Source organism: Oncorhynchus kisutch, linkage group LG6 (genome assembly GCF_002021735.2).
Source record: "Oncorhynchus kisutch isolate 150728-3 linkage group LG6, Okis_V2, whole genome shotgun sequence".
NCBI lineage: Eukaryota > Metazoa > Chordata > Actinopteri > Salmoniformes > Salmonidae > Oncorhynchus > Oncorhynchus kisutch.
The window spans coordinates 30364279-30390710 of NC_034179.2; the positions used below are offsets into that span (position 1 = coordinate 30364279).

The 26432-nt window shown below is 41.2% G+C and overlaps 1 protein-coding gene across 1 annotated transcript; it reads left to right on the top strand.

Moving 5' to 3' along the window:
- Positions 1 to 14477: 14477 nt before the first annotated feature.
- On the top strand, positions 14478 to 24526 carry LOC109892676 (acetylcholine receptor subunit gamma-like). Its single transcript, XM_020485385.2, has 11 exons — positions 14478 to 14947; positions 15467 to 15600; positions 18718 to 18762; positions 18977 to 19086; positions 19281 to 19540; positions 19771 to 19971; positions 20432 to 20546; positions 20667 to 20781; positions 21007 to 21214; positions 22726 to 22859; positions 23116 to 24526. Exons 1-11 carry the CDS (start codon positions 14866 to 14868, stop codon positions 23281 to 23283), a joined length of 1572 nt encoding a protein of 523 aa, XP_020340974.2. The 5' UTR covers positions 14478 to 14865; the 3' UTR covers positions 23284 to 24526.
- The last annotated feature ends 1906 nt before the right edge of the window (positions 24527 to 26432 follow it).

Here is a 26432-nt window from a genome sequence, read left to right on the forward strand (position 1 = left end):
TCAAGTGTTTTTAGCAGTATGCTTAGGGTCAGTGTCCTGCTGCAAGGTGAACCTCCGTCCCAGTCTCAAATCTCTGGAAGACTGAAACAGGTTTCCCTCAATAATTTCCCTGTATTTATCACCATTCACCATTCCATCTATTCTGCCCAGTTTTCCAGTCCCTGCCGATGAAAAACACCCCCACAGCATGATGCCTCCACCACCATGCTTCACTGTGGGGATGGTATTCTCGGGGTAATGAGAGGTGTTGGGTTTGCACCAGACATAGCATTTTCCTTGATGGTCAAGAAACTCCATTTTAGTCTCATCTGACCAGAGTAACTTCTTTCATATGTTTTGGGAATCTCCCCCATACCTTTTGGCGAACACCAAACATGTTTGCTTATTTATTTCTTTAAGCATTGGATTTTTTTCTGGCCTCTCTTCCTTAAAGCCCAACTCTGTGGAGTGTATGGCTTAGAGTGGTCCTATGGACAGATACTCCAATCTCCGCTGTGGAGCTTTGCAGCTCATTCAGGGTTGTCTTTGGATTCTTTGTTGCCTCTCTGAATAATGCCCTCCTTACCTGGTCCGTGTGTTTTGGAGGGCGGCCCTCGCTTGGCAGGTTTGTTGTTGTGCCATATTCTTTCCATTTAAAAAAATAATGGATTTAATAGTGCTCCGTGCCACTTTCTTGGTGGTGCCCCTTGCTTAGTGGTGTTGCAGACTCTGGGGCCTTTCAGAACAGATGTATATATACTGAGATCATGTGACCGATCATGCAACACTTAGATTGCACACAGGTGGACTTTATTTAACTAATTATATGACTTCTGAAGGTAATTGGTTGCACCAGATCTTATTTAGGGGCTTCATAGCAAAGGGGGTGAATACATATGGGTGAATACATATGGGTGAATACATATGGGTGAATACATATGGGTGAATACATATGGGTGAATACATATGGGTGAATACATATGGGTGAATACATACGCACGCACCACTTTTTCTTTTTGAATTATTTTTTTAAACAAGTTATTTATTTCATTTCACTTCACCAATTTGGACTATTTTGTGTATAGTCATTACATGAAATCCAAATAAAAAATATTTAAATTACAGGCTGTAATGCAACAAAATAGGAAAAACATTAAGGGGGATGAATACTTTTGCAAGGCCCTGTATACCCTGCCCATTCCTCTTACCCAATTCGCAATTTGTGCCACTCATAAGTGAGAAACCTGCATTCCAAGTACAGACCATATTGTGTTCCCTACAGGTTATAGAATAGAGCAGAAGCGCTGTACTATCCATTCAGACCGCAGTATTTCTCTAGTTGGTTTTCTGAAGGAGGAAGCCTCCACTTCTATGACAAAGATAATAAAACAAAACACTATAGTAAATACTACAGTAAAGTCTGCAAAATATCTACAGTCATTTCTACAGTCTGCAAAAACACTACAGTAAATACTACAGCTTGGTACAGTCCTAAAAACACTACAGTAAATACTACAGCTTGGTACAGTCCTAAAAACACTACAGTAAATACTACAGCTTGGTACAGTCCTAAAAACACTACAGTAAATACTACAGCTTGGTACAGTCCTAAAAACACTACAGTAAATACTACAGCTTGGTACAGTCCTAAAAACACTACAGTAAATACTACAGCTTGGTACAGTCCTAAAAACACTACAGTAAATACTACAGCTTGGTACAGTCCTAAAAACACTACAGTAAATACTACAGCTTGGTACAGTCCTAAAAACACTACAGTAAATACTACAGCTTGGTACAGTCCTAAAAACACTACAGTAAATACTACAGCTTGGTACAGTCCTAAAAACACTACAGTAAATACAATAGTATACTACAATCAGCAAAAACACTACGTTAATTATTATAGTATATAAAACAGTTTTCTTTTACTAACTGTTAATACTTCAATAAACTACAGTATACTACATTAAATACTACAGTAAAGTCTGCAAAATAGTGTTTATACCATGGTATGTTATAGTATTTGTTATTGTGGGCTGTAACAGAATCATTCACAAGTCAATTGTCAAATATTTCAACAATGAGTTCTGCAAAGTCAACAGCAATTTAACCAAACTATTTGATGATCCAAACTGATTTTGTATAAAGTCGAAGCTACCCAATACTGAGGCTCTGGGGGAACTAGGTTTTCAACCTAGTGGGGAAAGGGGAAGTAAGGTACCGGGGGAGTCAAGAGGTAGCGTCAGGCAGATGGATGTAATCTAATGTAATCTCATTCACCATGATAATCCCTATGCAGCTCCTCCAACACTCATGTATCCTAGTCTCTGCTCTCCTCTGGCAGATGATGGCCACTTACCTAGCCTGACATCAGGACAAGGCATCTAGCCAAGTACCCAGAGCATAAATTCCTGTCATCCAGGCCTTGTCAGAGGAAGGCCCTAAAAATGGCCAAAAACTCAAGCCATCCTAGTCATAGACTGTTCTCTCTGCTACCGCACGGCAAGCGGTACCAGAGCGCCAACTCTAGGTCCAAAGGGCTTTTGAACAGCTTCTACCCACATGCCATATGACTGCTGAACAGCTAATCAAATGGCTACCCGGACTTTTTTGCATTGACACCCCTCCCCACCTGTTTTTATACTGCTGCTACTCACTGTTTATTATCTATTATCTATGCATATTCACTTTACCCCTACCTACATGTACATATTACCTGAATTACCTTGACTAACCGGTGCCCCTGCACATGGACTTGGTACCGGTACCACCTGTTTATAGCCTCATTATTGCTATTTTATTGTTGCTCTTTTATTTTTTACTTTAGTTGATTTAGTAAATATTTTAACTCTTATTTTTCTTAAAACATAATTGTTGGTTAAGGGCTTGAAAGCAAGCATTTCACAGTAAGGTTTACACACCTGTTGTACTCGGCGCATGTGACAAATAACATTTTATTTAAATACCTTTCATGGGAGACATTGGCTTGTACTGCAGATAACCTAAATTACAATGTATAATTTGAACCTCGAAACAATTGAACAAAAACCACTACATTTTAGCACTTTCTTCATAAAAGGTGCAAGATAAGTAAATGTGTTAGAGTCTGACTGTCAGACTCGGACTCTGTTCTCAGATTGGACAGTGCTTCATGATGTTAAAATGTCATAGTGGTTCTGACTTGTCTACCCTGCTCTGACCACTTTACAAGTTTATAACAGAACTTGACACCCAGTCTTTGTCCTTCACCTCAACTCTCACCACCCTTCACATTCTCTCTCTCTCTGTCTCTCTTTCTCTCTGGCTCTCTCTCTCGCTCACTCTCTCTACCTTACTTCCCCCTCTGCGCTATGCCCTTTGGCTCTCTCCTTGCCTCTCTCTTTCCGATCATCCTTTCTGGGAATGAGATCCAGTGGAGGACGACAGGGAGAGAGAGCAAGGATTACATAGCATTAGAGGTATTTGTGGGTTTAAAATAGTGTGATCAAGTGTAACGCAGGTGGCTGATATACTGTGCATGCAACACACACACACATACTGCATGCAACACACATGCAACACACACATACATACTAACACACACACACACACACACACACACACACACACACACACACACACACACACACACACACACACACACACACACACACACACACACACACACACTGATTTATGTCGACTCTTTCCATTAACAACCTAAAGCAATATTTCTGTCTCCATTATCAATCTCAAGAGCATTTTTCATTTTTTCTAACCATCACAGTACTGTCAGACACTTGGTGGTTATTAATAGTTTTTTAAAATTACAGTTAATTCCCCCAAATATATTCTGAGGTCAAAAAGTAATTGTAGCTTACATTCAGAAATCTCTTCAAATGGTGGTATTATGCCATTCACAGCATGTGTCCAAGTGAGTGGTGAGTGCTTGTGAGGTAGAAGGGATTATGTCACAAATGCTCATTTAAATGACTTAGTCACTCACTTCAGGGTTGAGTGAGAGTGATGTGCTTCTGCAGTATAGCACTGTGACCTCTAGTGGAGATAGTCCAGTACTGCAACAGGAGATCAAAAAGTAACTAATTGTCATATTTGAGTAAAAGAAAAGATACCTTAATAGAAAATGACTCATGTAAAAGTTAAAGTCAGACAGTACTTTAACTACTTGAGTAAAAGTCTAGAAGTATTGGGTTTTAAATATACTTAAGTGTCAAGAGTAAAAGAATAGTCAAAGTATAAATCAATTCAAATTCCTTACATTAAACAAACCAGAAGGCATGTTTTTTTAAAGGATAGCCAGGGGCACACTCCAACACTAAACAATAATTTACAAACAAAGCATTTGTGTTTAGTAAGTCTGGCAGATTAGAGGCAGTAGAGATGACTGGAGATTTTCTCTTGGTAAGTGTGTGAATTGGACCATTTTCCTGTCCTGTTAAGCATTCAAAATGTAACAACATCTTTTGGGTGTCAGGGAAAATGTATGGAGGAAAAAATACATTATTTTCTTAAGTGATGTAGTGAAGTAAAAGTAAAAGTAGTCAAACATATAAATAGTGGAGTACACTACAGATACCCCCAAAACTACTTAAGTAGTACTTTAAAGTATTTTTACCTAAGTACGTTATACCACTGCATATCATTGTGTGATTGCTTCATTTTTTCAAGTCAGAGATTCATTTAGATAATGTAAACATATAAAAAATATTATTTGTACAGTGTAAAATGTGTAGGAATGCTTAAACCATGACAATAACAGTAGCAAAGATCCTAGTGAATCACTGCATTGTAAATGTGGTTTTGATTACCATGAATAATGTTCATCTGATGCTTACAGCAGCCCTAGAAAAGAATTACAAATGACATAATGACAGTGTGGGGCATGGATAAAGTCCTTTGCCTTGGGATTGGCCTTTGAATCAACGACGGCAATGCCGAATTACACATAAACATATCAGTCACTCACAACAATCACTGAGCTATGGAATTAAATTGGCAGCATCCTCCTAATTTACAACAATACCTAATAAATTGGACTTGTTTTTCAACCAGACAGAATTCATATGGTCTCCGGTCTTCCAACAGTATAAAAACTCCATTACATGATCTCACACAAACAGTGACATGACAATGACTTATCAGTTGTACAACGAAGATGAAGTTTAGATTCAGTTGATTTCTTTCACCCGCACATTGGTCATATGGCCACTGTGGTCATATGGCCCTTAATACAATTTGGTTAACTCTGTTGGGAGCACTCACTCATGACTACTTGAGCAGCTCATTGTTCTTGCTAGAGAACTTTAGCCTGATAGTAGATGGTGTGTTGATAGTACAGCATATGAAACAAGGCACCAGGGAATAGACTGTAAGGCCTAGTTTCCACTATTGTGCTGACCCGAGCCATACTGTGCTGGTTCTAGTTTATTTTCACATGGTCCATTACAGCATGATTCCAACCTCTTGTGGCGGATGTGTAACCAGGCCAGCGCAGTACAGCTCAGCTCAGCTTGGTACAGTTCCACTCAGTAGTGTGAAAAGAGTATTACTGTAATATCCAGATGTGGCTGGTCTTTCTGGAACAGAACCCCTTCCCCCTTCTCCTATGGCAGGTCCAGCATGCCATGCTCCTCCAGGGCCCCCTGAGTTCTGTCATACACCTCTCCAATGACCCGGACCACCCTGTTCAGCCCCATTCTGGTGGCCATCTCCTGGTTCATCACACACACCAGGCTGTCGGTGGAGAGGGAGGGGGAAAGGGAGAAAAAAAGAGTAATAGATTCATTTGAGTAAATTTGGTTATCCATATTGAGTCCATTCAAATAAAACCAAGCTGTACAAATAAGTTTAGAATTGTTTTAATTGTATTTGACCATACATCTCTCTCTCTCTTTTGTTGATTTACCCTGTTTATCTCATTTTAACATGTATGATTGTAAAGAGAAAGATTTCAATATTTCAATATTGTTATCACTATGCTTTCACCCATCTAATATCACAACCAAATGGAAAAACAACGTCTGATTTTTGGTTTAGTTGTCACCTAAATGTGTTATCACTGCACATTAAACCATTTGAAAGCACAATGTTCAAATGGTAATACAGTATCTGATATTTTGTATGTATACAACAACTTAAAACCTTTTACTGCAGTGGGCTAAATCACAGTCACACAGAGTGTTTCTTGGCAGTCTTAAACAAATCTACTTTGAAACAAAGGTACACACCTCACACACATGGTTATGGGCTTAAAAAAAGAAGACACCTATACCATGTCAGATGTAGAGTTGAAATGTATAAAATGTTGAGTATGCATCCCAATTTTACACTTTGTAAAACGGTGCTGGATGAAGTTAGAATAGAGGCAAAGCTTGCCCTGATTATTGTGTAGAGTAGCAAGATGTGGTGGTGTGTGGTGTTAACCCAGCCTAACCAGCAACCTAACCACCACAGGAGGAAATCCAAACTTCTAGAGATTCCTAGGTTAGCAGGTATCACGGATCCCTCTGGAACATTCATTACAGACACCTGTCCCCTATTCCCACTGATTAGTACTTGTATATGTGTGCCCTTTGGTTTCCATTGGACTGTCGATTATTGTTACAATGTCCGTTAGTGCGTGTGAGTACCTGTGCTGTGTGTTTTGGCTTTCGTGCCCTTTTGGCTTTCGTGCCCTTTTGGCTTTCGTGCCCTTTTGGCTTTCGTGCCCTTTTGGCTTTCGTGCCCTTTTGGCTTTCGTAACCTTTTGGCTTTCGTAACCTTTTGGCTTTCGTAACCTTTTGGCTTTCGTAACCTTTTGGCTTTCGTGCTCTTGCCACATGGAGCTGAGGAAAAGCATTAGAACTGCGGTGGCCACCGCTGCCTTGCCCTATGCTCCCATGCTCACAGTCAGCCTGGCCCTCTCTCTCACCCCTCTCTCCCTGAATATGCTACTATGCCTGCCAGCCTCTATCTATCCATACCGCTGCCTCTTCCTCAAGTGAGTGAATTCTTTGATCTCTCCACTCAGATTCTGTTTCTGTCTCTCTATTGGCCCCTTTATCTCTGACCCCCACTGTCTTCCTAAATCTGTCACCCTAACTTCTCCCTTTTCTCTGTTTCAAAAATCATCCTGGTCCTGATCTCTTTCTCTATGCTCTGTCCTTCTCCTTTCCTGGCTCCCTCTTTATTTGCGAAACTGTTGATCTCTCTGCGTCAGTCGTCAGCTTTGTTGACCAATGGAAGAGTCAATCAGCCACTAGCTGATTAAGCTAGTCCCATCAAAGCAAAACCCATTCCCCATTCTCCAGTATGTTTATATATCAGAGGGGAGGTAGTGTAAGAGAACAAATTGACCACAGAAGTCACAGTTCAGTAAATAAAGGACAGGTTATGCTCTAAGTAAATATGTTGTTTGTTCCTGTCTGTTGCTTGTTTATCATCCAATGTGGACTCTATACTCTGACAATGTTATCATGCCCTCTATACTATTAAAATTCCACTATTGATCCAATGGCAGGTCAACACAGTCCACACACTCATCATGCACTACCGAGTCCCATGGTCATCTACATACTACTGAACTCAATGTTTTGGGTTTCCAAATGTATGTGCCAAGACCAATCAATTGCAGATACATGTAAATGAAAGCAGCGGTTTCACTTAGATGTTTTTTGCTGCCATGGGGATGTTAACCATGTTAAAACCCACACACAACAGAGGTTTTTCATAGCATATTTTCCTGCAATTGATTAAATTGCAGAATTTGCCAATGAGTTTGTCAATCAATAACTCCACAAAGTCTGCCCTGCCCTTTTATTGGTTTTATTCAATCAATCCCTATCCCAGTCTGCTGTCCCCACATGCTTCAAGATGGCCACCATTGTTCCTGTTCCCAAGAAAGCTAAGGTAACTGAACTATATGACTTTCGCCCCGTAGCACTCCCTTCTGTCATAATGTAGTGCTTTAACTCTAGTGACTCCCCATCCCGCATGAGGGAGCGTAATCATCGACTGACACTAATTAGCATAACGCAACGGACATAAATATTCCTAGAAAATATTATATTCCTATTCATGAAAATCACAAGTGAAATATATTGATCACCCTGTCATCTCAAATGTGCTTTACAGCCAAAGCTAGACAAGCATTTGTGTAAGTTTATCGATAGCCTAGCATAGCATTTTGTCCAGCTAGCAGCAGGTAACTCGGTCACGGAAATCAGAAAAGCAATCCAATTAAATCGATTACCTTTGATGAGCTTCGGATGTTTTCACTCACGAGATTAGATAGCCAATGTTCCTTTTTTCCAAAATTATTATTTTTATAGGCGAAATAGCTCCGTTTGTTCTTCACATTTGGCTGAGAAATCGCCCGGAAATTGCAGTCACGAAAACTCAGAAAAAGATTCCAAATTAGCTCCATAATATCGACAGAAACATGGCAAACGTTGTTTATAATCAATCCTCAAGGTGTTTTTCAAATATCTATTTGATAATATATCCACCGGGACAATTGGTTTTTCAGTAGGACCGATTGGAATAATGGCTACCTCTGTATTTTACGCGAGAATCACTCTGGGAGCAGCAGGTGACCAGTTGCGCAATGTAGCCGCTTACGGGTATTCTTCAACATAAATGCGCAAAACTACGTCACAATGCTGTAGACACCTTGGGGGAATACGGAGTAAAAGTAATCTGGTTGATAGCCCATTCACTGCTCAATAGGGACGCACTGGAACGCAGCGCTTTCAAAACATGAGGCACTTCCGGATTGGATTTTTCTCAGGCTTTCGCCTGCAATATCAGTTCTGTTATACCACAGACAATATTTTTACAGTTTTGGAAACTTTAGAGTGTTTTCTATCCTAAGCTGTCAATTATATGCATATTCTAGCATCTTGTCCTGACAAAATATCCTGTTTACTACGGGAACATTATTTTTCCAAAAATTAAAATACTGCCCCCTAGTCACAAAAGTTTATGCCCTGCCTAGTCAAGGATCAAATCACCTCCACCCTTCCTGTCACCCTAGACCTACTTCAATTTGTTTACCGCCCCAGATCCACAGATGATGCAATCACCATCGCACTGCACACTGCCCAATCCCATCTGGACAAGAGGAATACCTATTGTAAGAATGCTGTTCATTGACTAAAGCTCAGCATTCAACACCATGGTACCCTCCAAACTCATCATTAAGCTTGAGACCCTGGGTCTGAACCCCGCCCTGTGCAACTGGGTCCTGGACTTCCTGAAGGGCCGCCCCCAGGTGGTGAAGGTAGGAAACAACATCTCCACTCCGCTGATCCTCAACACTGGGGCCCCACAAGGGTGCGTTCTCAGCCCCCTCCTGTACTCCCTGTTCACCCACGACTACGTGGCCATGCACGTCTCCAACTAAATCATCAAATTTGCAGACGACACAACAGTGGTAGGCTTGATTACCAACAATGACAAGACAGCCTACAGGGAGGAGGTGAGGGCCCTCGTAGTGTGGTGTCAGGAAAATAACCTCTCACGCAATGTCAGCAAAACAAAAGAGATGATCGTGGACTTCAGGAAACAGCAAAGGGAGCACCCCCCTATCCACATCGAAGGGACAGCAGTGGAGAAGGTGGAAGGTTTTAAGTTCCTCTGTGTTCATATCACCGACAAACTGAAATGGTTCACGCACACAGACAGTGTGGTGAAGAAGGCGCAACAGCGCATCTTCAACCTAAGGAGGCTGAAAGAATGTGGCTTGTCACCGAAAACCCTCACTAACTTTTACAGGTGCACAACTAAGAGCATCCTGTTGGGCTGTATCACCGCCTGGTATGGCAACTGCACCACCCACAACTGCAAGGCACTGGACACTGTGTTAACTAACCTCTAGACGAGCTTTAAGGCCATACAACTCTCCTTCAGTGGCGTCCAACTGCTCTTAAATGTAAGTGAAACTAATTGCATGCTCTTCAACCGATCGCTGCCTGCACCTGCCCACCTGTCCAGCTTCACTACTCCGAATGGTTCTGACATAGAATATGTGGACAACTACAAATACCTAGGTGTCTGGTTAGACTGTAAACTCTCCTTCCAGACTCACATCAAGCATCTCCAATCCAAAATTAAATCTAGAATCGGCTTACTATTTCGCAACAAAGCATCCTTCACTCATACTGCCAAACATACCCTCGTAAATCTCACCATCCTACCGATCCTCGATTTCGGCATTGTCAATTACAAAATAGCCTCCAACACTCTACTCAACAAACTGGATGCAGTATATCACAGTGCCATCTGTTTTGTCACCAAAGCCCCAAAAAGGTAATTCAAATAACCAAATTCAACCTAGCTAATTTCCGATTTATACGACATTGTTTGACTACAGAGGTAGCAAAACTGTACTTCAAATCTATGATACTCCCCCACTTAACATACTGCTTGACTAGTTGGGCCCAAGCTTGCTGTACAACATTAAAACCTATTCAGTCTGTCTACAAACAGGCTCTCAAAGTGCTTGATAGGAAGCCCAATAGCCATCATCATTGTCACATCCTTAGATAGCATGAGCTCTTGAGTTGGGAAAATCTTGTGCAATACACCGACGCATGTCTTGTATTCAAGATCCTCAATGGCCTGGCTCCCCCTCCACTCAATATTTTTGTTAAACAGAAAACCCAGACATATGGCAGCAGATCCACAAGGTCTGCCATGAGAGGTGACTGTATAGTTCCCCTAAGGAAACGCACCTTTAGTAAATCTGCATTCTCTGTGAGAGCTTCCCATGTCTGGAATACACTGCCATCAGACACACATAACTGCACCACATATCACACTTTCACAAAATGCTTGAAGACATGGCTAAAGGTCAATCAGATTTGTGAACATGGTCCCTAGCTGTGTGTTGCCACTCCATGTTGTCTGTTGTCTGTAGCTTGTGAGGTGTGGAAACACTTTGTTGCTTTTATGAATTTTTTCTTGCTGCTTTTTGTTTTATGCTGCTCTGTCTGTATGCTACGTCTTGCTTGTCCTATGTTGCTCTGTCTGTATGCTACGTCTTGCTTGTCCTATGTTGCTATGTCTTGCTTGTTCTATGTTGCTATTGTCTATATTGTAATTGTTTTTAATAACCTGCCCAGGGACTGCGGTTGAAAATTAGCCGGTTGGCTAAAACCGGCACTTTTACTGAAATGTTGATTAATGTGCACTGTCCCTGTAAAAATAAAAAATAAACTAAAAAAAAAAATATATATACTACCCACCACTGCAACCTGTACGCTCTCGTTGGCTGGCCCTTGCTTAATACTCATTGCCAAACCCACGGGATCCAAGTCATCTACAAGTCTTTGCTAGGTAAAGCCCAGCCTTTTCTCAGCTCACTGGTCAACATAGCAGCACCCACCCGTAGCACCCGCTCCAACAGGTATTTTTCACTGGTCACCCACAAAGCCAATTCCTCCTTTGGTCGCCTTTCCTTACAGTTCTCTGCTGTCAATGACTGGAACAAACTGCAAAGATCACTGAAGCTGGAGACCCATATCTCCCTCACTAACTTTAAGCACCAGCTGTCAGAGCAGCTCACAGATCACTGCACCTGTACATAGCCCATCTGTAAATAGCCCATCCAACTACCTCATCCCCATACTGTATTTATTAATTTATCTTGCTCCTTTGCACCCCAGTATCTCTACTTGGTATTTTTCACTGGTCACCCCCAAAGCCAATTCCTCCTTTGGTCGCCTTTCCTTACAGTTCTCTGCTGCCAATGACTGGAACAAACTGCAAAAATCACTGAAGCTGGAGACTCATATCTCCCTCACTAACTTTAAGCACCAGCTGTCAGAGCAGCTCACAGATCACTGCACCTGTACATAGCCCATCTGTAAATAGCCCATCCAACTACCTCATCCCCATACTGTATTTATTTATTTATCTTGCTCCTTTGCACCCCAGTTTCTCTACTTGCACATTCATCTTTTGCACATCTATCACTCCAATGTTTAATTGCTATATTGCAATTACTTCGCCACCATGGCCTATTTATTGCCTTACCTTACCTTACCTCATTTGCACACACTGTATATATACTTTTTCTACTGTATTGTTGACTGTATGTTTGTTTATTCCATGTGTAACTCTGTGTTGTTGTATGTGTACGGCTTTGCTTTATCTTTGCCAGGTCACAGTTGTAAATGAGAACTTGTTCTCAAAGAGCCTACCTGGTTAAATAAAGGTGAAATAATACATTTAAAAAATTTGAGGTAATTATGTACATGCAGGCAAGGTTATTAAAGTGGCTATACATAGATAATATCAGAGAGTAGCAGCAGCGTAGGGGGCGGCAAATAGTCTGGGTAGCCATTTGATTAGCTATTCAGGAGTCTTATGGCTTGGGGGTAGAAGCCTCTTGGACTGAGACTTGGCGCTCCGGTACCGCTTGCCGCGTGGTAGTAGAGAGAACAGTCTGTAACTAGGGTGGCTGGAGTCTTTGACAACTTTTAGGGCCTTCCTCTGACACCGGCTGGTATAGAGGTCCTGGATGGCAGGAAGCTTGGCCACGGTGATGTACTGGGCCGTACGCACTACACTCTGTAGTGCCTTGCGGTCGGAGTTGCACTCTGACAATTTTACTCACCCTAGCAGAGCTGGTTAGGCAGTTTTCATGAGACCGTTGGTGACTGTAACTGTGCTTTTGGCAACAATTGAATTACGCTTTTTTTGCCGACATTTACTGCACCCGCCACATTCAACGGGTGTTGAGCGTTCATAAATTAATCAGTTATTCTGCACTCTGGCAAGTTCGATGTATTAGTAGCCAACTAACGTTACAGTAGGTAGCTAACATACCCGGTACATTACTGCTGTAATGATATGCAATGCAGTTCGTAAGGACAGCCTAGCTAACAAATTGTCAGCCAACATAACATGCAACGTAACTTATTTGAAAAGTCATTACTTTATTACATTGCTGAACCTTTTCTTAACATTTGTCATAATTAGTTAAAGCAACAGATTTGTGTCCGCTCTCGTCGGACTTCGGCTGCATATTTTCCACCATTCTCTTCAAATCTGAAAATGTTGTGAAGCCATACCAATTTTCTGAAACATTGCATTATGGGCCCTAAAAGCACGGAAATAGTGTCCATTGCTTGTATACTTCAAACTTCGGCGAATGTTCCCAACATCTGGGAACCTTTGGCATACTAACTATATCCATATTGTGACTAATAAGCATACTACATACTCAATTTACGTTAGTGTGGTTAGTATGAGTATTCGAACACAACTAGAGACTAATCACACTCATTGCTCATTGCTAAGGAGAGGATGGGGGAGGCATTTGTGCATTTGTTGGTGGAGAGAAAAGTGAAAGCAAGGGCATTCATTAGGGAAGGATGTGAGGAAGGAGGGGTGGGTCATGTGAAGACTACTTAGCTGAAGACACCAATTGAGATAAGTCTTAAGTGTTGATGTGGTGTGTGTGTGTGTATGTGTGTGAGTGCACGCGAGAGAGAGAGATGGGGTGTGTGAGAGAGGGTGTGGGGTCAATCAAAGTATAAATATAATTTAGACAATTGTAACATTGAAGGTAGGTGTGCATGATAATAGTCTATGTTATGTGGGACATGTGTCCTGCTCTGTGGCTTGAATTTGTGAACTCTGCGACCGTGAGATACGTATCGGTCTCCCAGATACAGAGGTCCCGGTTACCTCAAAGGAGCGCATCTCCGTTTCACTCATGTATTTTTAGAGGCACTTCGCAGACGGCGGAATTCACACGGAACACATTATACAAGGCATAATTGTCAAGTTGTCTTGTTGTTTAACATAGACAACTTCATCAACATTGTATTAACATCCAGCCAGCTGCATGATCAAATTTGAGGGAAAAAATCGAATTGATCAAAAGCTGCAACAAATTTCGGTTTATACCTCCCGGTATCGACAATACATGTTCATTAGACCTTCATTTTATTTATTCAATGGACATGTTAATTAACGCTGGTTGACGTCGTTATCAAATACCAACGAAAATTGTATGCTGATATGCTGATGATTGGATTCTTACCTCTCGACTGCTGCCACTGGCTGGTGTTTTGTCACTCAACTAAATGTAACAGGCGCATCCGGCGTCTCCAATCTGAACACACAAAACACACACACACACACACACACACACACACATGCCCTGGTACATAATTCATCTTCACGGGACCCCGTCCTATCTGTCGTCTATAACCAGCCGTCATCGTGACAAAATCACCCCACCCCACCCCACCCCACCACAATCCCCCAGAGATTGTTCCCGTTTCACCAGAGCCCGGCAGTGCAAACTGCAAGGAGCGCAGAATAGACACTATTTATTTATACCCTCCCCGGGTAGAGAGTGGGGGCAGTGCAATGGAACGGCTTCCAAACTGGATCCCCGTCACCTGTTCACCTTGCTCACCAGTAGCGTCGACACACACACGCACACACACACACGTTTTCGAAGTGGTCAGCTGTGGTCTAGGCATATTGGGCCTCTAGATGCAATATTTGTAAATCAGAGATAGGCTACTTTGTTAAATGGACACTATCCCATTCCATCCTACATTCAGAACATTGTGGGCTATTACTAGTATGAAACCCGCTGACGTATCAAGCAGAAAAGGTCCCCTTCATAATCGGAGTATTGTCGTAACTACCCCATAGAATAATGATAAGCATTATTATTATGAACGACCCGAGTGTGACTTTAAGACCGAGTTTAGCGCTTCCCGGTTGGTGTGTAACCCGAGCCAAGGGTAGCGACAGCTGGAGGAGCGAGACGAGGGGCAGCGGGAGAAGGGAGACGACGAGCCATTTGGAAATAACCTCTCGCTTTCTCTTTCTTTGAATTTGTACTTCACTCAAATCTGGAACTGTGCGTAAAGAGCAATGAACTTTGCGATGGCAAGGCACCCCTTTTGGACGTGTTTGATTGCAACTGCAGGCCTACTCTGGGGTGTGACAATACCAGGTAAGTGCGTATATTGATTATTTTTTCTCATGGCCAGGATCAAGGCTCTTGGCAATGGAACCTCTCGGTGTTTTGACTATTAATTCCGGTCTCCATGCCAAATGTGTCTGCGACTGTTGTTTTGGTGTTTCTATGGGCTTGTTATTATTGTTCCTGTGAGGCAGATGTCATGTTCATGTTTTTATAGGCGCTGTAAAAACTCACAAACATTGTTACAACATTTGGTGTTAGGGTTGACATGCCTAAATGTCAAACATGTTAATTGAAAAGGGTTCAATGGGTGATTTTAGCAAAGCAATCGGTCACTGACCATTTAAGGTAATTTGGCACTTTAAGTGTTATGGGTCGTTTGAAATGGTAAATGTTATGTGTTGCAGTCCCTATGGGTTTTACTCCACCCATATCTCATCATATATTGCCATGGCACTCTGCTGTGTCCTCTTACTCACTCTCTCTCTCATTCTCTCTCATTCTCTCTCTCTCTCTCTCTCTCTCACACACACACACTGCCTTGTGCAGTGAGTTGTAATGAGGAGTCTAAGCTGATTGGGGACCTGTTCAGAGGCTACAACAAGAACATCCGTCCAGCAGCGCACCCCACTGACAAGGTGGAGGTGCAGGTCAAGCTGATCCTCACCAACCTCATCTCCCTGGTGAGAGACAGACCACACCTGATGCAGTATAACACCAACAACACATAGTACACACATACACATTACACACATTATGCATCTCAATAAGAATTTCATTGTACCAAGCATTTCATTGTCCTGCTTACCTTGTGTATCCTGTGCATCAGAGGAGGCTGGTGGAATGAGCTATAGGAGGGGCACATTGTAAAGGCTAGAATGGAATAAATGGAACACATCAAACATATGGAAAGCACATGTTTGACTCTGTTCCATTTATTCCATTCCAGCCATTACGATGAGCCTGTCCTCCTATAGCTCCTTCCAACAGCCTCCTCTGCTGTGCATATGCAAATAAACTTGACTTGACTTACTGCTGCAACATAACAATGCCATATAACAACACACAACACATACCAAACATATTACACACACATATTACACACCTGCTGCAACCCAACAACATTCCATACACATTGCCAAACAGTCCTGTGCTTCAACCATGCGAGCTGTGGTGACAGGAATACATGTGGAGGTGCAGTGAGATTGTGAAAGGGTCGTTGGTAACTGTGGCAACTCTATGGGATTATGCTGGACAGTTTGATATGTGATAGTACTGTAGTGCACCTAGGGCTGCTGCGGCCACACTGTTGCCACCATACCAGCGGTCACAAGTCATGAAGGCAGTCAAATTCCACATTACCGTTTAGTCATGGTAATTAGGCTTCTCCAAGCTCTGATGCTGCTGATGGTCATTAGTAGCATACCAAACTTGCTAACTGCCTGGTACTCAGCACTATATTGTCCCTCTAATCACTCTGACATCCATTCAAATGTATTCAAAAATATAATCAAACACGTCATGAGCTCATGTTGCGCAACATTTATATAGGCTATGCAATTGCAGGAGAAAACACAGTGATGACCACTAATGTATTCCTGTAAAATTTCATCAGCCAGTGATTGACAACCAAATAACTGTCGGTCTCACGATAATTGACCTTTAATTAACAAAAACACATTTAGTATCTCCTGGCTTCCACACACAAACCGTTGGAATGTGTACATAAAAAAAGTCTAATAAATCCATGTAATATAGCCTACACCTTCACAATAAATAATTTCATTTTTTATTTTAGACAGGTCTAAAGAAGCATGATATGAAGAAATTGTAGTCTATTTCAGAAGAAAAGAATAGCATACTCTGAGTTGTCCTTATGTTATGTCCTGATCTGGCTATGCCAAATGGCTGTGGGTTACACTAGTTCATTTAGCAGACAAGATTTGCCTATAATTCTGTGGCATTATTTTATAGTATGAAGAATACAATTGAACAAAGCTGAATAAAATAGAAAGGATATTTTCCCCAAACTATTTGAGGGAGTGTACTCACGCGGCTATTCTGTGCTGAGCGGTTAACAAAGAAATAGCTACTCCTATATGCTTATTTTAGAGTTATTCATGTAACTTTAGTTGTTCTACAAACGTTGGGCTTCTTTTTTGATTTTTAATTCATTGTAAGGCTGCATGATGTGACTCTAATGATATTTTGAAAAGATGTTAGTCCTATATTGATGCTTTGCCTGTTTGATGGTTCGTTGGAGGTTATAGCGGGATTTCTTATAAGTCTCGCTCCTTGAAAGCGGCAGCTCTACCCTTTAGCTCAGTGTGGATCTTGCCTGTAATCCATGGCTTCTGGTTGGGGTATGTACATACGATCACTGTGGGGACGACATCATCAATGCACTTATTGATGAAGCCAGTGACTGATGTGGTGTACTCCTCAATTCCATCTGAAAAAATACCGGGACATATTCCAGTCTGTGCTAGCATCTGCTTCATCTGACCGCTTTTTTACTGACCGAGTCACTCGTGCTTCCTGTTTTAATTTTAGCTTGTAAGCAGGAATCAGGAGGATAGAATTATGGTCAGATTTGCCAAATGGAGTTCGAGGAAGAGCTTTGTACGCATCTCTGTATGTGGAGTAAAGGTGGTCTAGAGTTTTTTTCCCCTATGGTTGCACATTTAACATGCTGATATAAATGAGGTAAAACGGGTTTTAAGTTTCCCTACATTAAAGTCCCCGGCCACTTTAATGCCAGCTGTATGTTATTCATGTTGTCATTCAGCCATGGCTTGGTGAAACATAAGATATTACCGTTTTTAATGTCCTTTTGGTAGGATATCTGTGCTTTTAGTTCGTCCAATTTATTTTCCAGCAATTGTACGTTGGCCAGTAGTATGGATGGCAAGGGCAGATTAGCCACTCGTCACCGGATCCTCACAAGGCAACCCGATCTCTTTCCGCGATATCTTTTCAGTCTCTTTCTCCTCCGAATGACGGGGATGAGGGCCTGTTCGGGTGTCTGGAGTAAAGCCCTTTCATCTGATTAATTAAAGAGAAATTCTTCATACAGTTCAAGGTGAGTAATCGCTGTTCTGATTTCCAGAATCTCTTTTCGGTCATAACAGACGGTAGCAGCAGCATTATGTACAAAAAAAATGACAAAAAATGCGAAAAACTAACAGAAAAGCACGGTTGGTTAAGAGCCCACGAAATGGCAGCTATCCTCCCCGGGGCCATCTATAGTTGGAAAGTTGAGAAATAAATATGGTAGGCCCAGCCTATAGAAAGCTGATGGCATCCTTTTTATTAGTGGTCATCACTGTGTTTTCTCCTGCAATTGCATAGCCTATATAAATGTTGCGCAACATGAGCTCATGACGTGTTTGATTATATTTTTGAATACATTTGAATGGATGTCAGAGTGATTAGAGGGACAATATAGTGCTGAGTACCAGGCAGTTAGCAAGTTTGGTATGCTACTAATGACCATCAGCAGCATCAGAGCTTGGAGAAGCCTAATTACCATGACTAAACGGTAATGTGGAATTTGACTGCCTTCATGACTTGTGACCGCTGGTATGGTGGCAACAGTGTGGCCGCAGCAGCCCTAGGTGCACTACAGTACTATCACATATCAAACTGTCCAGCATAATCCCATAGAGTTGCCACAGTTACCAACGACCCTTTCACAATCTCACTGCACCTCCACATGTATTCCTGTAAGGTTATGTAGGCTACCCAAATAAAGTAGACAAATGTCTGCATCTGACCATTATATATGTCCTCTGTTACAGAACGAAAAGGAAGAGACTCTCACGACTAATGTCTGGATTGAGATCGTGAGTGTTTCTCTCATTGTAAACCAATTTTTTTTGTTGATATTGTATCTTCTGAATTAGTTTAACATGTGTTTCCTGCATACGTCTTTGACTAGATTATTTCAGTTTTTTTTATTTTCTCCTACTTTTACCTGATTTCTAGCTGTGTGTCTTTTATTCCCTCTGATCCTCTCACGCTCTCTACTCTGCCTACACCCTTTGCTCCCTCCCACAGCAATGGAATGATATTCGCCTGGCCTGGAACACCTCTGAGTATTTTGGCATCGAGGTTATCCGTGTGCCTTACAACACAGTGTGGCTTCCTGATATTGTCCTTGAGAACAAGTGAGTCAGTAGAGGAGGGCTTTCAACTTCTTTTTCCTTTGGCTTTTTTCCTCATTCTGATTTCCCCCCTTCTGTGGCACTGCTATGTTTTGACCAATAGACTCTTGAACTCTTTTCATCGCCCTCTACCCTTTCCTTTCACCTCCTCTCTTCCCCTCCTCCGTTCCCTCTCCTCTCTCCCTCCTCCTCTGCAGCATTGATGGCAAGTTTGACGTGGCCTACTATGCCAATGTGTTAATCTACTCCAGTGGCTACATGTACTGGCTGCCTCCAGCTATCTACCGCAGCACATGTGCCATAGAAATCACCTACTTCCCCTTTGACTACCAGAACTGCACTTTAGTCTTTAGGTCCCAGACATACAGTGCAAATGAGTTGGAAATCATGCTGGCTGTTGACACGGAGACTGAACAGCCCATTGAGTGGGTGGACATTGATCCTGAGGCCTTCACTGGTATTTGAATAAATTCTATTTCAAAACCTACTACCCCACCTTGATAGTTTCCCACTACTACTCTGGTCCTGCATGTGTGACCAAAATACAGTATATGAAACTTTGTAGTTCCTCAAAATCAATCTGTAGGCCTACACCTATCTGCAAACAACTGACACAACCCGTCAACTGGTCCAATCCTAATGAAATGGTTTCTACTCATCCCAGTGTCTTTGTTTCCAACCTGTTAGAGAATGGTGAGTGGGCCATAAAGCACCGGCCAGCCAGGAAGCTGATCAACTCACGCTACACTCCTGATGACCTGGAGTACCAGGAGATCTCCTTCAACCTGGTCATCCAGAGGAAACCTCTGTTCTACATCATCAACATCATTCTGCCCTGCTCACTTATCTCCTCCTTGGTCGTCCTGGCCTACTTCCTACCTGCACAGGGTCAGTGGCAACGTTGCTGCTGATTGGTCAGTGGTATAAGGGTGTAACTTAGGGTTAGTGAAACAGGAAGATGATGCAGTATGCCATCCCCAACTGAAGTTAGCAGTTGTCCGCTAGTGTTACTAGTGTTGCTTTGTATATTGACTATTATTTCAAATGATTTATATTTAAGAAATGCTCCAACATAGATATAATGGTTTTGAGTTTCAAACTAGAGAATGCACTGTATGTTGTTGGACTTTAGTTGGACTCGGTTAGCCTGTGCGATAGAACGTCAATAGGTTTCTGCATCCCAACTAAAGCACTTGGAAGCATTTGGAAACACTAGAGCACTCTCATGTTATGTCTGGAATTGCTAGAGTACAGTATAATATGCCTGTTGTCATCTATGAGGATGATGATGGGAAAAGCACTGCACTCCTTTCTGTACCCCTCTGACTCTCCATTGTCCCCTTCACAGCTGGGGGACAGAAGTTGACTGTGTCCATCTCTGTCCTGCTGGCTCAGACTGTCTTCCTCTTTCTTATTGCTCAGAAGGTCCCTGAGACATCTCTCAATGTCCCTCTCATTGGCAAGTGAGTAAGAATTTCTCCAGTCTCTTGCTTACTGCCTTCCTCCATACACAGTATTTCTGTAACACCATAAGAGAGCTCAATCCCCTCTCCATCCACATCTGTCTGTTCTTCTCTTCCCAGGTACCTGATCTTTGTCATGTCTGTGACAACGCTCATCGCCACCAACCAAATCGTGGTGCTCAACATCTCACTCCGCAGTCCCAACACCCACACCATGTCTCACACTATCAAACACGTATGTATACAGTAACTGTGTAATAACATGGTAGGTTGAAATCAAAACCAAAGTCAAGGCACCTGTAACACTGGCCCAAACAGACATAGAATGGACAAAGTAAATGTCATCTGTATTAAGAAACAATACGATATGATAAAATGCTAATGCTAATTATCAGAACGAATATTCAACTTTTTTCTTGCCAAACTAATACCTGTTCCACCGTTCCACTCCTCTGTTCAGGTCTTCCTGGAGCTTGTCCCTCGATTCCTGGGTATGGACCCTCTGGTGGATGATGGAGAGGCGGAGGCGGAGGTGAATGGAGTGAGGGAGCGACGGCGTAGCTCGTTCGGCCTGATGCAGAGAGCGGAGGAGTATGTGCTAAAACAACCACGCAGCGAGATGATGTTTGACAAACAAAGAGAGAGGCATGGCCTCACACGATCAGTAGGTAAGATTAAGGAAAGAGATACTGGTAGGGAGTGAAGGGTAGCACATGGGGGAATGTTTATTTGAGGCGACAGTACAGAAGGTGTCACCTTTTATTTTAGGGTATTTTCATACATGCTGTATCTGTTGTACCATTTAGAAATTAACACATTTTATGTATCTAGTCACCCCACCTGAAGGTGTCATAACTATTTGGAAAAATGCACTTATAGTGTATTAATTAAAGTAGTAAAAAGTGTAGTATTTTGTCCCATATCCCTAGCATGCAATGACTACATCAAGCATGTGACTCTACAAACTTGCTGCATGTATTTGCAGTTTATTTTGTTTTTGGATTATGTTGAATTGTGAATAATGATGAGTGAGTAAATTACAGAAGCATAAATATCCCCCCCCCCCGAAAATGCTAACCTCCCCTGTTATTCGTAATGGTGAGAGGTTAGCATGTTTTGGGGGTATGATCTTTGTGCATCTGTAAATTCTTCACATTTATCATTATTCACGATTCATTAATGATTCTCTGTAATCAAGGTAGGACCCACATTATTCTAAAAGTGTTTGGAAACATATTATATTCTTATTTACAATAAAAGTGACTCCACAATAACACAATGCATTATATACCATTAATTTCTATTGGGCACAAGATAATCCTAAACAGAAACTAAAAAAATTGCAAAGGCATCCAACAGGTTTGTAGAGTGACAAACGTGATGTAGTCATTGTGTGCTAGGAATATGAGAACAAATACTAAACCTTTGACTACATTAATACACTATAAATTCATTTGTCCAAATATGACACCTTCAAATTGGGGGACTAAATACGTAAAGTGCTTTCATTTCTAAACGGTAAAACAGATATTTATGAAAATACCCTCAAATAAAAGGTAACATTCTGTACTATCGCCTCATATTAAACATTTGATCTCAAATCTAAAATTATGGAGTATAGAACGAAATTAAATGTTTTAGCCTCACTGTCCAAATAAATACGGAGTGGAATGTATGTGCATTATCCAGCAAGCCACTTTTCTGAATAGATGTGTCTGGCTCAATTTGAATTGGTTTTAAAAAGCATTTTGGTTGTATTTGCTATTATAAATATGTATCACAATCAATGGGAAAAGGAGAGGGGATAAAGATTAGCACTGTGGTCCATCATCAGCATACCTTTAGGTAACTGTATGTGTCTCTGCTACACTAGTGGATGATATTGATGTGTCTCTGCTACCCTCTAGTGGATGGTATTGATGTGTCACTGCTACCCTCTAGTGGATGGTATTGATGTGTCTCTGCTACCCTCTAGTGGATAGTATTGATGTGTCACTGCTACCCTCTAGTGGATGGTATTGATGTTTCTCTGCTACCCTCTAGTGGATGGTATTGATGTGTCACTGCTACCCTCTAGTGGATGGTATTGATGTGTCTCTGCTACCCTCTAGTGGATGGTATTGATGTGTCTCTGCTACCCTCTAGTGGATGGTATTGATGTGTCTCTGCTACTCTCTAGTGGATGGGATTGATGTGAGCACCACAGCCAGCCTGTACAAGAGCCTCGCCCAAGCTGCTCCTGAAATCAAGGAATGTGTGGATGCTTGTAACTTTATCACTGAGAGCACAAAGCAAGCAAATGACATTGGATCAGTAAGTATTGCTTTTACTCTGGGGATCAATGGTCAATTTCATCTGAATTCAGCCAGTGCAAGGCCGTGTTCACAAAGAGTGCTAATCCAGATTTATTTGTGATAAAATAAATAATTATGATTAAAAGGCTTACTCTGAGACACTTTGTGAATACTGGCCCACGATGAGCTGAGAGTTGAGAAATCCTGATAGAACATTGTGGGTTATTATCTCCCCACTTCTACCCCCTTCTGCCTCACTGTTAACTGTCCCATAGGAAATGGAGAGCTGGGTATTGATTGGGAAGATGATTGACAAGGTTTGTTTCTGGGTGGCCATGGCTCTCTTCTCCATCGGAACGGTCGCCATCTTCCTCACGGGACATTTCAACTCTGTCCCAGATTTTCCATTCCCTGGGGAAAACAAACGATACCTCCCCAGTTAGGGCGGCAAGGCAACCCCCCCTTAACCTGGTCACAGGTTATAGGACACATCATCATCGTCTTCCTATCATTGAGAGCTAAGATTTATTCACTTCTTACTCTTACTTACTTATTTGTCTTTTTAGCAGTAGATGACTGAAAAGGGTATCGTCTTGATATGATGTAATCCTTTTGGATAAATATTTCATACTGTGTTTTGAGTTTTAGCTTAACCATTTCTTGTTATGTGTGATTTACATGTGTGCATTTTATTTTTTATAAGGCCTGTGACATGAAAATGCCAAAAACCTCGAACAGTTAGTGGCAAAGCAGTTGTGAAATTAATTCAACAAGTCTGCTGTGGGCTTTTGTGGGCTTTGTTATGTTAGAACAAAATGAAAAAGTTAGATCTCTGTTTTAGCCTTCGACCTTATTCAGACCTTAGTCTTTACACAACACCTTAGGAGGACGCTGCAGATCACCTATACCCTGCGGAATTCTTGTCTTTCTTGTATCTCACTGTATGGTGCACTCAGCACACAAAACACATGCTCTTTCCATGATATAGACTGACCAGGTGAATCCAGGTGAAAGCTATGATCCCTTATTGATGCCACTTGTTAATCCACTTCAATCAGTGTAGATGAAGGGGAGGAGACAGGTTAAAGAAGTATTTTTAAGTCTTGAGACAGTTGAGACAACGATTGTGTATGTGTACCATTCAGAAGGTGAATTTAAAATAATGTAAGTGACGTATGGTAATAGGAGTATGGTAATAGGTGTCAGGCACATTGGTTTGTGTCAAGAACTGCAACAGTGCTGGGTTTTAAATGCTCAACGGTTTCCCATGTGTATCAAGAAATCAAGAATGGTTCACCACCCAAAGGACATCCAGACAACTTGACAGAACTGTGGCAACCATTGGAGTCAACATGGGCCAGGATCCCTGTGGAACGCTTTTAACACCTTGTAGAGTCCATGCCCCGACGAATTGATGCGGTTCTGAGTGCAAAAAGGGGGGTGTTCAACTCAATATTAGGAAAGTGTGCCTAATGTTTGGTATAGTGTATATGTGACACAGGTCTTTACTGATGGATACAATGCAATGTAAGAAGACCATATACTGTAAGAATATTTGATTTAACTAGTTACTTTAATTTACACACAGTACATTTACATGGTTAAGTGAATTGTTCTGTTTAATATCTAAGAATGACACAATGACACAGAGACTTAATTAAAAGTTAGAAACAGAACCTTGCCTTCCTTTCTGTCCAATTTGTGCCTCATTTTTAAAATGTTATGTAAATATACCATCTATTTTTTGTATACAATTACAATCCTACACAATTAAAACCCCTGTGCTGCTGATGTTAGCATACACATATCAAATCTATGTAATCATCATGAACAACATATAATCATCATGAACAACATATAATCATCATGAACAACATATAATCATCATGAACAACATATAATCATCATGAACAACATATAATCATCATGAACAACATATAATCATCATGAACAACATATAATCATCATGAACAACATATAATCATCATGAACAACATATAATCATCATGAACAACATATAATCATTTGTGTATTTTTAAATGTATTTTTATGTTTTAATTTGAACCTTTATTTAACTGAGCATTCAAATAGGCAAGTCAGTTAAGAACAAATTCTTATATACAATGACGGCCTACACCGGCCAAACCCAGACAACGCTGGGCCAATTGCGTGCCACTTTATGGGACTCCCAATCACGGCCAGTTGTGATACAGCCTGGTTTAACATTATGGACATTGAATATATTGAGTTTTAGTATTAAGAGGATGTGTTGGATGGTACATAGAGTCAGTACAAACTTTTGAGATTCAAACCATTACTTAAAAGTACTGTGTTGTACTTTTTTTGGACAACAACAAAAAATACTGTATAATGAGTGTTATTAGTATTTTATGTTATTAATACTGTAATAATTAAATCTAATAAATGTTTTTTCGAAAGACTGTTGGGATCATTGTAGAGAGGGTGCACATACAAGATGTGGCTATTCAATCTTGAAAGGGCTGTTTGAGATGGTTTTGAAATATCAGACAATGTTGAAGATTAAGGTAGCTCCAGACCACCTCCAAAACACTGCTTGCCTGAGTCCAAGTCTTGATTAGAATCACATGGGAATCCAAGCACAACCCCACTTTCCCAGGGATTAAATCACATGGGAATCCAAGCACAACCCCACTTTCCCAGGGATTAAATCACATGGGAATCCAAGCACAACCCCACTTTCCCAGGGATTAAATCACATGGGAATCCAAGCACAACCCCGCTTTCCCAGGGATTAAATCACATGGGAATCCAAGCACAACCCCGCTTTCCCAGGGATTAAATGGAGCAGTAGCATGGCATCCTACCACGCAACACAACAGTTTGAAGGTAGTTTTAATATTAAAGGCAAAGTAAATGTTTCTTCAACCCCTGACCTTACCAACAACTCACATGCAAGTAAGGCTGTATTGAATCATTTAGTCTACTACTGTCAAGTACTGTAATGTTTACATTTTTTGTTTCAGTAGAGTATTATTAAAACCTTTGGGAATGAAGATGAAGGTGTTCTTAAGGCATATTAATGGGATACAGTTTCTGATCAGTGCGTGTAGTGTGTACGGTGAAACTGCACATGGGTGTTAGCCTATAGGGGTAGGCTCTACAAGTCTGAGACATTTCACACCACTATAATTATGAAACAACTTTTGAGTGACATAAGAATAGGCTACAGACCATTAAGATAATGTTTTTTGTATTTACAATATTAAAACAATGTAACCTGAGATAAAACATATTTTCAGGTTGAACACATTTTATTTACTACTTCCACTGAGTGTACAGGGTGTGCTCAGTCCGTCTGACCTTGAATGACTGACCATCATGTGAGCACTATGGCTGGACAATGTCTGCTGGTTCACCCTAATTTGCAGTCTCCACCCAAAGATTTTATGTTAAAAGTAGTTGTTACTTCAATATGTTAAAGGCCTAGTTCAGTCAAAAACATGATTTTCCTATGTTTTATATATATTTCCACACTATGAGGTTGGAATAATACTGCGAAATTGTAAAAATAATTATGATAATGCACTTTTAGTGTAGGAGCTATTTGAAA

Bases quoted from the DNA above. Each gene is read 5' to 3' on its own strand.
- LOC109892676 (XM_020485385.2), top strand. From the start codon at position 14,866: ATGAACTTTGCGATGGCAAGGCACCCCTTTTGGACGTGTTTGATTGCA. The intron at 19,087-19,280 runs GTGAGTCAGTAG...CCTCCTCTGCAG, and splicing joins GATATTGTCCTTGAGAACAA to CATTGATGGCAAGTTTGACG. The intron at 19,972-20,431 runs GTCAGTGGCAAC...TCCCCTTCACAG, and splicing joins CTACTTCCTACCTGCACAGG to CTGGGGGACAGAAGTTGACT.